This window comes from Ceratosolen solmsi, unplaced genomic scaffold, assembly GCF_000503995.2.
Source record: "Ceratosolen solmsi marchali unplaced genomic scaffold, CerSol_1.0 scaffold17, whole genome shotgun sequence".
In the NCBI taxonomy this organism is placed as follows: domain Eukaryota; kingdom Metazoa; phylum Arthropoda; class Insecta; order Hymenoptera; family Agaonidae; genus Ceratosolen; species Ceratosolen solmsi.
In genome coordinates this window covers 1,200,785-1,216,326 of record NW_011948445.1, presented here as the reverse complement: position 1 = coordinate 1,216,326, position 15,542 = coordinate 1,200,785, and the positions used below count along the sequence as shown (strand labels likewise).

The 15,542-nt window shown below is 24.9% G+C and overlaps 2 protein-coding genes across 2 annotated transcripts in view; one reads left to right on the top strand and one right to left on the bottom strand.

Annotated features, from left to right (window-relative positions):
• LOC105366158 (glutamate receptor ionotropic, kainate 2-like) overlaps positions 1-5,986 on the top strand; it is a 28,940-nt gene extending 22,954 nt beyond the window's left edge. The window contains exons 10-12 of the mRNA XM_011504487.1: positions 2,403-2,518; positions 5,661-5,757; positions 5,877-5,986. Coding sequence (XP_011502789.1) covers positions 2,403-2,518; positions 5,661-5,757; positions 5,877-5,881 — 218 coding nt within the window. The 3' untranslated portion in view covers positions 5,882-5,986. The remainder of the gene's footprint in view (positions 1-2,402; positions 2,519-5,660; positions 5,758-5,876) is intronic.
• A 3,193-nt stretch (positions 5,987-9,179) lies between these two features.
• On the bottom strand, positions 9,180-14,542 carry LTV1 (LTV1 ribosome biogenesis factor). The gene is made up of 7 exons (XM_011504454.1): positions 14,524-14,542; positions 13,940-14,459; positions 13,690-13,856; positions 13,064-13,192; positions 12,802-12,996; positions 10,991-11,242; positions 9,180-9,349 (listed from the first exon to the last, which is right to left on the bottom strand). Exons 1-7 carry the CDS (start codon positions 14,524-14,526, stop codon positions 9,236-9,238), a joined length of 1,380 nt encoding a protein of 459 aa, XP_011502756.1. The 5' UTR covers positions 14,527-14,542; the 3' UTR covers positions 9,180-9,235.
• Positions 14,543-15,542: the final 1,000 nt, after the last annotated feature.

Here is a 15,542-nt window from a genome sequence, read left to right as displayed (position 1 = left end):
TCACAACCTATCTCAAGAAAGAGGAACAGAGAAAAGTTGATCAGCTGAGTCTTGTAAAACATCTTTCTATTTCTGTGGTTCAGTATCATTTAGTCTCATCAAGCAAATATCGCACAAGGACTGAGATTCTCGTCATCTCAGTAAAGGAGATAAAAGGAAAGTTCAAATGCAAGCAGTTTGTGCATGGAAGCTTCCTATCAAGCCTGTGAGAAGAAACTGAAAATGTAACACTACAACTACAAATAAGTCCAGAGATCTAATGTAGATTCTTCACTTCACGGCTTATTAAGTTACGAACCGTGTCTAAAAATTGAGTACCGGACGAGGAGGGCCAAATATCTAAAGTTTGGTATAAACTCCCAGATGGTTGATGGGAGGATTGCGGGCAAGTGGACAGGATAGTGCATGTATTCAATAATAAATAGCTTTGGTATTTGTTGTAGTTTATTGCGATAATTGCATTAGTTGTATTGTAATGATTTTTAGTTGATGTATGAATGCCTTCGTTTCTTGAGTTTGTATTGCTATTGCCGCAGAGCGGTAATGTGGTAGAAGGGCGTAATCTTCTGGTCCTCTATACGTAATGCACGTGGTGAAATTATACACGTAGAAGAACAAGGTCGTCAACCCCCGTGCTTCCTTATGTAGTGGTACGTGGCAGTAGCTTGAGTTTGCCTTGTTATTGTCTTATTGCTTACCTTGTAACCTCTGCAGGTGTGATCTTGGTGGCACTTCATCTTAGTCTGCAGATATTGCCGCATACGGCGTCTCGTAAGTCTATCTAGTGGGAACTAAACTTGCCCCTTATGCGTTTGCTGATTATGTGAGTTTGGTCGCTCTACAGTTCTTTACCTTGTGAGGCATATTGTGTATTATTATCGTTATTAAAGAATGGAACTTTTACCTTGTGAGTTCTGCAGATTTTGTACTCTTGATGGCAGCTAGTGATATCTGCAGGTTGTGCCTCGTGCGGCAGCTTGTAGTTTAGGTTGTAGTTTATTGCGATAATTGCATTAGTTGTATTGTAATGATTTTTAGTTGATGTATGAATGCCTTCGTTTCTTGAGTTTGTATTGCTATTGCCGCAGAGCGGTAATGTGGTAGAAGGGCGTAATCTTCTGGTCCTCTATATGTAATGCACGTGGTGAAATTATACACGTAGAATGTACACTGTTGTCAGCGTCGTAAGCTGCTACGCGAATATTTAAGAGCAGCTCGCCACGCATCAGGGCTCACTGTAATTTTACCAATAGTTCACTCACGTGTTATTGTTCACAGTATTTCTCAATCGCATACCTGGCAATCAGTCTACAATATACACGCATATAATTCTGCCAGACTCTGCAATAAAAAGCTAGTAAGTCTACTGTGAAGCCATAATAATTATAACCATTTAAGTGAGCCAAGTTAAGCAGTCATTCAATACACACTGTCGGTAGTTCATAAAGTGCCACTATTCAATTATTTGTTCAAGCTAGTCATCTAAGCCCGAGCCATGTTTCGTACGGAGTCTTTGTCAGGAAGCTGACGCAGTACGCTCTCTCGGTGCAGCCATCGCAAAGAACGTTCGTTCAGTTCTCTATATTAAGGAGAATATGGCGAAGTATGCTCTCCCAGTCTAGTCATTGCAGAAAACGTTCGCTCATTTCTCCAGTCCGCATAAACAACAAGGTAGCGCAGTACGCTCTCACATTGCAGTCATTGCAGAGAACGTTCGTTCACTTCTCCAGTCCGCATAAACAACAATTCGTCAAGGGCAGACAGCCGTTCGACTATAAAACTCATGATATCAAGTTCTTCCGCTTTTGAAAGTATATCAATTATCTTTCTTACGTATAACTAGCTCAATAATACTCCCATATTCCCTTTTGAGTATGGTTGATTGTCCATGATAACTACCACAGAGACATTAACATACTTCCCCTTTCGAGTATGGTTACTTCTCCCTGCTAGGCACTACTAACTACTATTACTATCTTCCCATGTTCATCTGATAAGCATGGTCGACTGTTCTTGCTTATCCTTACAACGTCAGTATAGAACCCAATAATCAACATCCATTGCTAATCTCTATAACATCAATGACATCACCACCATTACGAAGAAGCAACCTCACTATTGCAATAGAATAATTTCCTCTCTCTTACTAGAAGTTATCAATAAGACTGCAATATTGTATTTATTAATAAACCAGAATAAACCTTAAATCAAAGTTACATACTGTACATATTTTCAGCCCTTCCACATGTGTTTTTCCTACGCATCACTACGGCGAAAGACTAATAAACTGAACTATTGAATTTAGGAGTTCGGACCAGAAAATAAACTTTCAATTTTAAATAACTACTGATTTTTTTATATATCTTATTAAGTTTGTAATAAATGTTTATATTAATTTTCAGATGCTACTTATAGAAATGAATTAAGTGGTGCAGTATTAAAACTACAAGAAATGGGTATACTAACTGCATTAAAAAATAAATGGTGGAAGGAAAAGGGTGGTGGAGGACACTGTCAAGTAAGTATAAATATTTAGTCCCTTAGTTTTTATTGTAGTTGTTTTAATTTTAATATTAATTGTTAATGATGAAATATTTTTACAACAAATTGGCAGATAATTTTTAATGTTAAATAAGTGTAATAATAATTATATATTATATAATTTCTGAAATTTATATATTTTTTTTATTTTTTACAATTAAATAATCTTATAGGATATACAAAATTTCATCTTACAAAACTTAAAAGCAGCAAAGACTAATTTAAACTACTTTTAGCAAAATTTATTTGAAGAATGCATAAAAGCTTGATTGTACCATAGACTATAATATACAATTCTTTATATATAAGATACAGATTAGTAAGTGCGGGATGCGCAAAATTTTGTTTTTAAAAATAAAATCAATATTATTGTATTACCTCAGATTATTGAAATTGGTTATACTAAGCATTAAAAATTTATATTCAAAACAGATTCTATACAAGATTTTATACTTCAATATGAGATTTATTACTATAAAATCATTTATTTTATATAAATTATATCATATATTTATATCATATATTTATATATAAATTTAAATCAAATTAATAACAAAACTAATTATTGAACTTTAATGGTAATTTCATATTTCATCATTAACTGTTTAACTTTTTTACTTTTTAACTCTATTTAGTGTTGTCCTATTATTTACTATAATCATCAATATTTCTTATATTCTTAAATAAGTTAATCAATTTACTTTCTTATCATACTTGATCATAAAATCAAATAAGACAAAGAACTATATTTTCAACATGAAATAATAAATAATTCAATATATATCGTATATAAATATTTTAGAAAAATATAAATTATAAAAGATTAGCGCTCTTATCGGCAATCTTTACAGGGGAAAGAATCGCAAGAGTCGCGAAGCCATAAGCGTTCTCATCGGCGATCTTTACATCGGAATGAATCGGCGTGATATGATTAGTGGAGACTACCTAACAGTGTCGGCACCCTCTTCCGCGGTTTGACAATAATCAAGTTGCAGAGGTGTGACCGATAGTGTCGGCGCTGAGCCGTAATAATAATATGTGATACAAATAGTTTGGTGGAGATGTCAGTCTAGGTCGTCGATGCGGTCTGACTGGAGTCACGTTGCAGAGGTCGTACCGATAGTTAGCCAGCAATAAATAATAAATAATGTAAACAAATAAGTATACCTTGCACAGATTCCCGTAGACAGACATGTAGAACTTTTAACTGTTGTGACTTGCACTATTTCACTTTGACATACTGAACAAGACTAATTTGCTTCGTCGTGTGTTGCTTCTTATATGTGATTTCGTACATTTAGAGTTTATAATACTTGGAAATTGTGGCTAATTCTCGGAAAGTAGGCTCTAGTAGATTCGACAATCTTCATTTGTCGCTATGTGGATACAGTATGAGGCTTTCTTATACAAAGGCTTTAACATTTACCGAGAATTTTCGTAGCAAATTTTTCTAATATTGCGAATTGTAATGTCTTTAAATTTCATGGAATAAAATGTTATTAATGGGTGCGTCAAACCTGAACTCTAGTTTTATAACGAATCAAAAAATTAGATAATTCGTATGATTATTCTTTAATAACTATAAAGAATTCTTAAAAATGATAATGAAGATAGAAATTAAACATATTAATTTCTTGGGAAAAAAAAATGTATCTATTACTGGCTCTAAATGCTATATGGCACAAGCTTAACACGATTAGTTGAAAACTATAGATTGTTATTATTGCATTACATTTATAATCACGAAGCAGAAGGATGTTGTTAACATATAACAGTAAAATATTATTATATATTAATGCAAGGATTCATCGACAGCATTTATCTGCAAAGAAATAGAATAATCTCTTTCGTATCAATAGTATACACAAATTATTGCATATAAGAATAAACAAAAATAATTAGCATATGAAAGAAAATTTTTTAAATTAAATAAAAGGTTATTAATATTTAATAATATACTTTTTATATGTAATTCGAAAACATAATATAATAATATATAATAAATAATAATAAATATAAATAATAATAAATATAATATAATTGTTCATGATTGAACCACCCAACAAAAAATAAGAATTTTAAAATACGATTCCGATATATCACATTTAAGATTAACACGCAATATTCGAATTATACGTTACAAAAATTCATTGGAAATGTAGCCGCGCACTTTGTCCGCATAGCAACAAAAGAAGCTTCTCGAAGTTGTCAAAGCTTGCTTCCAGAGAATTCACTAAAGCCTCCAGGAATTCATAACACCAAATGTACGCAATCGTATTTAAGAAGCAACGAACGGAGAAGAAAATCAGTCTTGTTGAATTACTTAAGTGAAACTAGTGTCAGTAATATCTGTGAAAGTCGAACTCGTCTGAAGGAATCCCTGCAAGGTATATTATTATTATTATTATTCGATTATTATTATTGCTGGCCAGCTATTAATATTAGTTACACTAGTTGTAAATTCTCGTCTAATTCTCGTGACCGCATCTCGGTCTACATCTATCATATTTACTGATAGAGCCCGGCCTAATACTCGTTAGCAGGACGAGATCTTACCGATCACGCTGCTCGAAACGAACGCAGCACACATCTACCGTATCAATGAAGCCCTCTGACATGAGTCCATAGTAGACCGCAAGAGAGGGCGCCGATTCTAACAGTAGACCCTGCCTAAGATTAAAATTAGTACTGCGAGTCATTACCGGTCACATTACAATAAATTGGTTCTGATCAAACCACTAAAGAGGGCGACAACTATTCGTAATAATCCCCACCACCGTCACGAGCCGAATATCACTCAGTCAATTCCGATCATTTTTTTCTATAAAAATTGTTTTTTTACATGTAGAGCAAATTAATTTCTTCTATATATAAAATATTACATTTCCTTTCATGGAAGATAGTCAAATATCGAGATGGATTTTTATATGATCATATACATAAATTAGTTTATTTTATTATTCTAACTTTCCATAACAATTATTATATATATATATATATATATATATATGTGCCTAATTTTTATATTTTAACAAATACTAATTTTTTAGTAAATATTATGTAATTAAATGATTTATTATAATTAAAATTTTGTCAATGTATGTATTTTTTATATTCAGGAAGATTCTGGAGGTGGTCAAGCAGAAGAGCTTGGACTAGCAAATGTTGGTGGAGTTTTTCTTGTACTCATTGTCGGTGTGTCACTTTCATTTTTCGGTACAGCATTTGAATTCATATATAATTTATTCACTGACCAAGAAAGAAATAAAGTAAGTTTACATTTCTTATTCGAAATACAAGCAAATTATGTTTTATTCTTAATTTTAACATTACAGATTGATTTACAAAATAAATTAAAACGTGAATTAAATTTTATAATAAAGCTTGGCATTTCTACGAAGCCGCTTAAATATGAAGAAGATTAATAATTAACAATCACAATCGTATATAATGTATGAAACATACATGCATATAAAATATTTAATACCAAATTATAAAGTAATAATTTTTGTGTATCATAAATAAATAAGATATAGATATCTATAAAATATTTTTTATTCGAAATTATTTGAAATATTATGATCTTGTTATACATAAAACAAAATTTTAAACAATATATATGCAATATAAATTTTTAATTTGACTTTATATATAAAATAATTATTATTATATGATTACAGATAGTCTTCATAAAATATCATTCATTTAAATAAGGATTTTCCAAAAACTTTTTATATTAATATATATTAACATTAAACTATGAATAATAAATAAATATATATATACAATGAAAAGCATTTAAAAAAAAAACAAAAAACATTTAAAATCATTACAATGTATAATAATTAAAATTTTAATAGATTGATAAAAAGCCATTTTTCTTTGTATAATAAGTCATAAGTAAGTTAAAATAAAATTATGGAAATTGAAAATATGAATGATTTATTTCAAAATATTATAAATTGAAGAAATAAATTACACTGATTTGTTTGCTAAAAACAAAATCAAAGAATTATTGGCATTTATGAAAATCCCGATTTGAAGAATTGTCAAAAAATAATTACATCTATAATTTCATAATTGTGGAATTTTTAAGCAAACATTAAACTAGTTTAGAATTTATCTATAAACAAACGTGTAAAATTTAATTGAAAAAAATTAAATACAGCTAATAAAAAGTATCTTTTGATAGAAAAGTATATTATAGAAAATTAATTCAAAATCAAGCAGTTACATTTCTATAATTTTCAAATTAAGTTAATTCAGAATTATTTTTCCAAATATTAAAATGATAACTTATAATTAAATAATATTTTTAAATATTTCATTATTGATAATAACTAATTTTACTAAATGTAACACATTCAGAGATTTAGAGTTACAATTAAAATAGGAAGAATTTAAAAAATAAACCTAAAAAATATGGTCAATAATTTTGTCTTATAAAACCTAGAAATAAAGCATCAGGTAATATTAGAATTCGTTTAATTTTTGGTTTTAGATAAAATTATTAATTATTTTTTAATTATTAAATTATTAAATTTAAATATTAAAATTATTAAATATATTTTTATCATCACTTACTCCCCGAGGATCAATAAATAAACTTTAAAATGCTTATTATTAATAAAAAAAACTGTCTAAAGTGTTCGAATATGTTACAATCAATTTAAAAGATTCTACACAATAATTATAAATAGGATGGTGTTTATTAAAAATGTCAAAAAGAAAATATAACTTTACGAATGTGTACAACTTTATTTAACCGTTTTAATATTCATTAAGTGAAAAGATTTTTTCTTTTAGATAAAATAATAAACCCAAGAAAGTGATAACGAAACTGAATAAAATGATAAATAAGTAATGTACAGTATACTTTGACTAGAATTTAAAAGATGATTAAATAAAATACAATTTGAGTTTGTCCAAATCGAAAAATTGTAATATATAAAAAAAATATATAATTAGTAAAAAATTACTAGGTATACCATTTTTAAAAAAATATTTTTTTGTTTACTCATTTCGAGATTACTCACCCACATAGTAATTAAAATTTAAATCTAAAATATGACTAGTATTTATTAATTTTGATGAAAGTTTGTTATAGATTTTTTTTAATAACAAACTGAATGACATGATGTAGAGGTATGTAAATAATAACGCTGTATTTTGTAGTAAATAAATTAAAAATTAATGTTATCTATTTGAAGAGTAAAAAAAACAAAAATAAACGCCAAAAAAATATTAAGTAAATACTATTTACACAATATTGTTTTATTTCTTTATTAGGTATAATAGCATATACTATATCACTATTGATATAGTACGTCAAGTATTGAATGTTAGCATATACTTCGACATTGCAAAAATGAGAAGTAATATTCTATTACTATTTGAATGTAGTTTTAAAAAAATATATATTTTTAAATATTATTTCATTTTAACGAAATAATGAACACTTACTAATTAGTTAAATTTGTGGAATGATAATTTGACTGTAGCATTCTTTGTTTTAGATTAGATATATGGCGTAAAATAGTTATACATAATCATCATAACTATTATTAAGATATAAATATTTACTAAAAAGTAACAGAGCTTCAATATCGTTTACTCACGATATTTATTATAACAGAATCATTTATTTTTATTTATAACAAAAAACAGATTTCAATGAAAATATAATTTATTAGAAATATTTGATTAACTATACTTTTATTGTAGTATTGTCTTATTAAAGATATTATTTGTACCCTTAATTTACAAATAACTATTTACTTTAACAAATTTATCAAATATAGACATAGTAAACAATTGCAAAAATAAATAAAAAAATACGTAAAATATTTGAATAAAAAATGCTTTGATAATGTCAAGACTCCTTCATGAACTAGTTTTTAAATATTATGTGTAACAATTTTAAAAACTGAAATTTTTCATAAAAAAGAAAAACCTATTGTCTTCTACATTAGTTTATTAAGAAGGTTGATCGTTGATTATAATATGCCTTGTCACCTCTTTTCAAGTAACCTTACGTAGGTTGAACTATTATATATCAATTTTATCTCATATTGGATAATAAGTATGTGTACACGCGTATATATATATAAATTTAATAGATTGTGATTTACTCGTGAAAACAGATAGGATTTTTAAAAGAGGTAGAGTTATATTGAGTGATATGCTCTCTCCTACTCATACGTGTTTAATTAAACATGTTCAAACTTTAATTTTCTTTTCATCTCAACTTGTTTTTGAATATATTTTTTTCTCTCCCCTCAGCCTCTCTTTGGCTCTTTGGCTTAAGCCTCTGAATATTTGTAATCCTCATTTTAAACTCATAAAAATATTTTATAAGGAAACTTCAGACCTTGGAGTCATTTGTTCACAGAAACTTGTAGCTTAGTTTCTTGAATTATTTAATTCGTAAAAACTCCATGATGCAAAATAAATTAAATGTTTAACATATACATTAGATTAAAAATTATTTATTAATTTTTTTTTTTTTAAAACATGATTTACAACAATTATTATTATTTATACATTTGTATTGAAATTTGCTTGAGTTTCTAAAAACTATCATAAATTATCTTGAAATCATAATTTATAAACAATGTAAATATATAAATCACTATTAATATAATTAAAAATTTGCTATAAATTTGTTTTAAACACCATTTAATATTTATGTAATTCATAAAATGCGAGTTCCCTGAACCTCATTCTTTGTATTAACTATAATCATTTCTTGTCGCTTTTTTTCTTTTTTAAATATTTGGTGATTTGCTTTACGTTCATTTCTCCTTTGCTACAATAAAAAGATTTAATATTAAAATAAAATAATAAATATGAAAGAAGAAAGGTTTCTTTCATCTTAAACGTTTTTATCTATTATACAATTTTTATAATTACACAATATATAAAAATATCAAAGTTCACAAAAATATCAATTCACAAATAATAATTATTTATATATTATTTATAAATTTTATCTTATTAGTGACGCATTTGTTTCTTCACGGATTATGATAAGTATGAAATACTAACTTCTGTTTATTTAATGAAATTATATTTATAAAAGCTATTAAAATATTATTAAAGCCTATGACAGAACGCTTTTAAATGCTTTTACTTGTGTTATAAAGTACATAAAATATTTTTAAAGTAATGTAATTATCTTAAATCATCTAAGTGAACAAAAGTTGAAAGAGCAAGACCAATCCTAAAAAAAATGTATAGACAAGTCAACAAATGATTAATAAGCACAGTAGCCCTGGTGTTCAAAATTAACAATATAATTATGTATTAATTTTAGAAAAATTAAATCATTTTAAAAAATCAACGTGTACAGTTGTTTGATAAAACGTAAATTGAAGTTGAATACTGTTAATTTTTCAAAATGACTTTTATTATATTTGCAAGGAAATAACATAGATAGCTTTTTTTAATGGTTAACTAATAATATTATATATTTACAGTTTCATCTATTTATATCCAGGTGTAGATATAAATGTTATAGTAAAAATTCCAGTAACGCCTACAATGGTTTGAATATTGTTTAAAACAATAAAACAGAGACGTTTACAAAATCTAGTTTATAATAAATTACCAATCACCTAGAAAATTTAAATAGTTGTAATGATTTTCGAAATAACATTATAATATAAAATCACCCTGTCGTTAAATAGTTAACTTAAAAGACTTAGTAAAGACTAAAAGAATCTAGTTAAAAAATATCAAAAATCATTACAACTATTTAAATTTTCTAGGTGATTGGTAATTTATTATAGAACAAGAAATTCATGATAAAATCAGATACATATGATCTAATATTGGAATACTACTATTCTAACATATCAATAAACAGATTATTGTACTTGAATGGTAATAAATTTCCACTTATTTATCGAGATAATGATTTCAGGATTTCACCAAGACTAGCAACTTAATTTGCTTCATACATTATATCAAATAGTTAATTGGCTAATTGAAACTTACACTAAAAAAATATAGTTTAAATTTGAACAATGTAATTGTACCTAAAATTTATTATATTTATCTCTTATGCGTATGAATATATAAGATCTATAAAAATTAGTTATACTAATAAAGCATACAAAAGAATATTAAGAAAGTGCTACTATGCATAAACTGTTGAATATATTGTGACAAAGAAGCCACTTTTTGATTATATTGCTAATGTAAAATATTATGGTCGAAATATTGCTATATTGAAAATGAAACAAATTAATACCAGTACTTAATTTACGTGGCTATCACGTGTATTATGCTAACTTATATCACTTACTTTATAAGTACAAGATATTGTTCATCTTATTTATAAATATTTTAATGAATTTAATTAATTAATTTTAATTAATTTCTTATGTTAAATACATGTTAAAAAATGTTAAATAAATTAAATTAGTTCTTACGACTTATTTCTTACCTTTCTATAAATTTTAATAGAATTTTTTCTATTTTTTCTTTGCTCTGAAGTTTCATTTTTTGGTCTTAAATTAAAAACATCTACAGAAGACGTTATTGCATTTCTATTAAAATCTGATTCATTCTTTATTGAATTATTTTGTTCAATTTGATGTTTAACAAAACGACTAGTCACCAATTCATTTCTATATCCTTTATTTAAAACATTTTTTGGAATACCGGTTTTGCAGTTCAGATTCATTTTGTACGAGTTCTGAATACAAAATTGTAAAAAGAAAAACATTAATATATTTACAAGTAAAATTAATTAATATTCCTATAAATAATTTTTATAAATAACTAATTGTATTCAAATATTTAGTTAGTATGTATCTACATAAATACTTATCAAAATGTATGAGATCTAAAATGAGCTATTTATGCTAATTCGTGTCCTTGTTATAATTTTATTAATATAAAATATATTTCATATTAAAATTTTTATTCCTTTTTTTATTCATATACATATTTTTAATATTTTTCATGATAATTTTGTAGATCCTTTTTTAGTACCCATAATTTGAATTTAGCATTTAGACAGGCTTTACTGCATTTGAAATAATAAAAAAACTAAAATTTCTATAAAAAATATTCTATAAAATTATGCATTATTTCTTTCTTTACAAATTTTTTTTATTTTCGATACAAACTTCAATAAAAAGTTTAACATTCATGTATAAAAATGATTTCAATGAATAAATCTTCTGAAGCTTAAAGTAAAATAAATTAATTGTACCAATTGCAGTGGTTAATATTCAAGTATTAATAGTTCTATACAAGTTAATTGCACTATTAGTTGATATAACATGAAATTAGTTCTACCAGTGATATCAAGATATTGTTAGTGAATGAATTTTCTTGAATACAGTATACTATAAAAACCTATTAATGCTACTTCAGATTATTTATATATTAATAAAATCTGTGAATTAATATCATGGAAATAATAAGCACTAAAATAAATATTTAAATATACACAATAAAAATTAATTAAAAATTCAAGCACTACAAATAAAGATTATTCATTAACTAAGAAAATCTTTAATAACTCATAATCTAATAATGTTGAGTATGAGGAATAATATATCACATAAACTCGATTACGAAGTATAGAGAGATACAGAAGTAAAATAACTTAATTAATAAAAAGTTTTGAAGTATTTGGGAAACATTCTCTTTATAGTTTGTAAGCTGGCATATTTCTGTACGATAGAAAATTATTCGTATATACTTACAACATGCATGGGTACATGATTAATAATATAACATACATGATTAATCTATAATTATAATATAAAGAATAATGAACTTGTAGGATACAATATGCAAATAGTAATAACAATTTAAACAAATATGAATTGCAATGACAAAAGGTAACAAAAATTAGCTGTAATTGTATCAGCCATGAAATAAAATGTATGGTGGTTGAGTAGGACACAGTGAAATTTAATCAAGACTATATATACCATTGTAGAATAATTCTTCAAAATTCAGACATGCTATCATCAACAAAAAAAAAACATCTGATTTTAAGCTACTCAAACAAAAGTAATTATTATTTTATAAAAATATTGATATTAAGATAATACATCAGGTGTTTTATTTTTAAAATACAATTACTATAAAGGTTCTATAAAAATTTGTATATAAAAAATATTTTGAAATCTGAATAGATCTTAATAGAATGGAATCATTTTTAAAGCCTACTACAGTTCCCATTTTTAATTTTTATATTTCAATAAATTAGTATAAAATATACATATTAATAAATACCTTTTGTTCTGAAATCAATTTTGGATTATTATAAGTATTACTATATGAACTTATAATACTTTCACAATCCCATTTACTTTTTTCCTGTACATTAGCAATGAATTTTTCAAAGTAAATTTCATTTTCATTTGTACTTAAATATTCATTATTAAAGATTTTCATTTGATTTTGCATTAATTTTGTAATATTTTCAATCTAAAAACAAAATATGCAATCTTATATTTATTTTTAAAAAATTATTAATATATTAAATAAAACCCACATTCTTTTTTTGACACTTTTCATACTTTTCAGCACATTGTAGGACAACCATAGAATTTAACTCTAAATATCCTTCAATTTCATCACCATCTAAATCACCAATTTCATTTTCATCATAATTCACATACATCTGTTAATAATAGAATAAATATATAAATTTATAAAATAAAATATAATTTTATGAAATATAGATTATATATATTATTTAATGTCAATTTTGATCCATAAAAATTTTCAAATATTTAGTTATAAATTCAATGGGTAATAAATAAAGTAGGAAAATATATTTAATTTACAAATTAAATATTATGTAGATAAATATTGAATTAAAAAATCATTTATGAATAAAATATGTATATGAAACTTTTCTCAACTCAAAAAAATATCAAATCTACACTTTCAATGAAAGTTATATATTAATTATAAAATCAAATAATATTTATGTAACATTAAATCTTATACAATTTTATTTTAAATAATATAAGTTCAAAAAATTTTTAATCATATTTATTTGATTAAGAATATAACTAATTGTATATATATTATTTAAAATATCTATATTTAAAATATCTATATCATAATACATTTTAATGTATAAAATAAATAAATAAATATATCAATACCAACCTGTTCAAATTTATTATCAAGAAAATTAAGCTCTTTATTTCTTCTAATGACATTACTACTTATAGAATATTCTGTAAAATACGATTTTGTTTCTTCATCTAGAAATTTATATTGGTCAAAACTAAAATGATCTATTTCTGCTTTTACTTTATTATATGTATTTGATTCTAAAAAAAAATTATTATTAGAGTTTTATTTTAATTAATGCATACAAATGAATATAAATATTTTGCATCTATTAAACACTAACCAAAATCATTTTCATGACATTTATTGATATGATTTTCTAAATTTGCTAATTGAACAAAATTATCTTCTAATTCATCATCTGGATCAAACTCTAATCCATCATCTAAAGCAGCAACTATATCTGGATCTAAATCTAATTGTGGACCTGCGACTGGAATTCCTTTATTCAAAAGCCCTATTTTTTCTTGAACATTAGATTCAAATACAGAAGAAGGTAAATTAATATTAAATTTATTGGTTATTGATGGATTTCTAATTTCATTATTTAAATGTTCAACTTCTTCACATTGATTTGTAAAAACATTAACATCCTTTAAATGTGTGAGATAATTATAATCATTATCAAAATAAACTCTATACTTTCTTTTATTTTCAGGATTTTCCTTTGAATTTTTTAATGGTACTAATACTCTTTGTGGTGCAGTTACATCTGCTACTAACGGATCTTTTTGCGATCTGTGTACCAATTGAAAAGTTAAAGAATTTTTTCTGCCAAAAGCCTTTTTTGTTTTTTTGTTAGACTTGAACAAAATAAAAAATAATGAAAAATTAATTATACGTTAACTGAATTTTGAAAGAACTTACCATTTTATTTATGTTAATATATATATCAAATATAAATATATTATTTTGAAAAACTGATAAATAAGTAAAATTAAGCGTTTCTACAATACATAAAGAAAATAAAAATTATGTAATATATTAAACGTTAGAAAATAATACATCAATTCCAAGTATTTACAATAGAGATCGAAACTTATTGTCATTCTATTGCTACTTATTATTAGTACTTATTATGACGCCCTCTAGAATGCTATGTTGAAATTATATTCCATAAGTAACAATATTTTCCACTTTTATTATACGTAGCTGTTATGTGTGGATATCTAGCGCATATCTCGCATCATAAAAATTACTATACTACATATATTTATGCAAAATTCATATATAATTAATTAAAATAAGAAGTATATATATAATACAGCATATTAATATATAATACAACATATTAGCAATATGCACTATAATATCTTGAAATATAATAAAGAAGAAAATATTAAATAAGAAATATAAAAATTACGTTAATTAATATTATATTTAATATATAATATAAATCGTCTTCCCAGAATAAAGATTTTAGATAAATTTTATTTTGTAAATTATCTACCGCTGATACATTAATTCATAAATTAAATTTGTTATATGAAATATGGTAATACAAACGTATAAATAAAATTATAATATAATACAATAGCATAAATATTTTAATATTATGTAATACAATTAAAAACTCGAGCACTTCTGAATGAAAGAATGTTTTTAAAAAACTAGTAAAAAGATCAAAATAAAAAAAATCGTATAATCTAGAATTAATCATATGCTATTTTATAATAGTATAAATAATTAAAGAACTTATTATCTTAAATTCTTGGAACAATGTTTTTCTATATCAAGTTGGTTTGTCGATCTGTATTAAAGGCGAAAAATGTATAACCCATAATTTTTTGTCTTCATATCACAATGGGTATATGTTTTATAAAATATTTTGGCCTTAAATCAAATTTGATTATAGCTTTAATGGAATTCACAATAATCATAAACAA

Bases quoted from the DNA above. Each gene is read 5' to 3' on its own strand.
- LTV1 (XM_011504454.1), bottom strand. The intron at 13,857-13,939 runs GTTAGTGTTTAA...ATTTTTTTTTAG, and splicing joins ATGTCATGAAAATGATTTTG to AATCAAATACATATAATAAA. The intron at 13,193-13,689 runs GTTGGTATTGAT...TATTATTAACAG, and splicing joins TTGATAATAAATTTGAACAG to ATGTATGTGAATTATGATGA.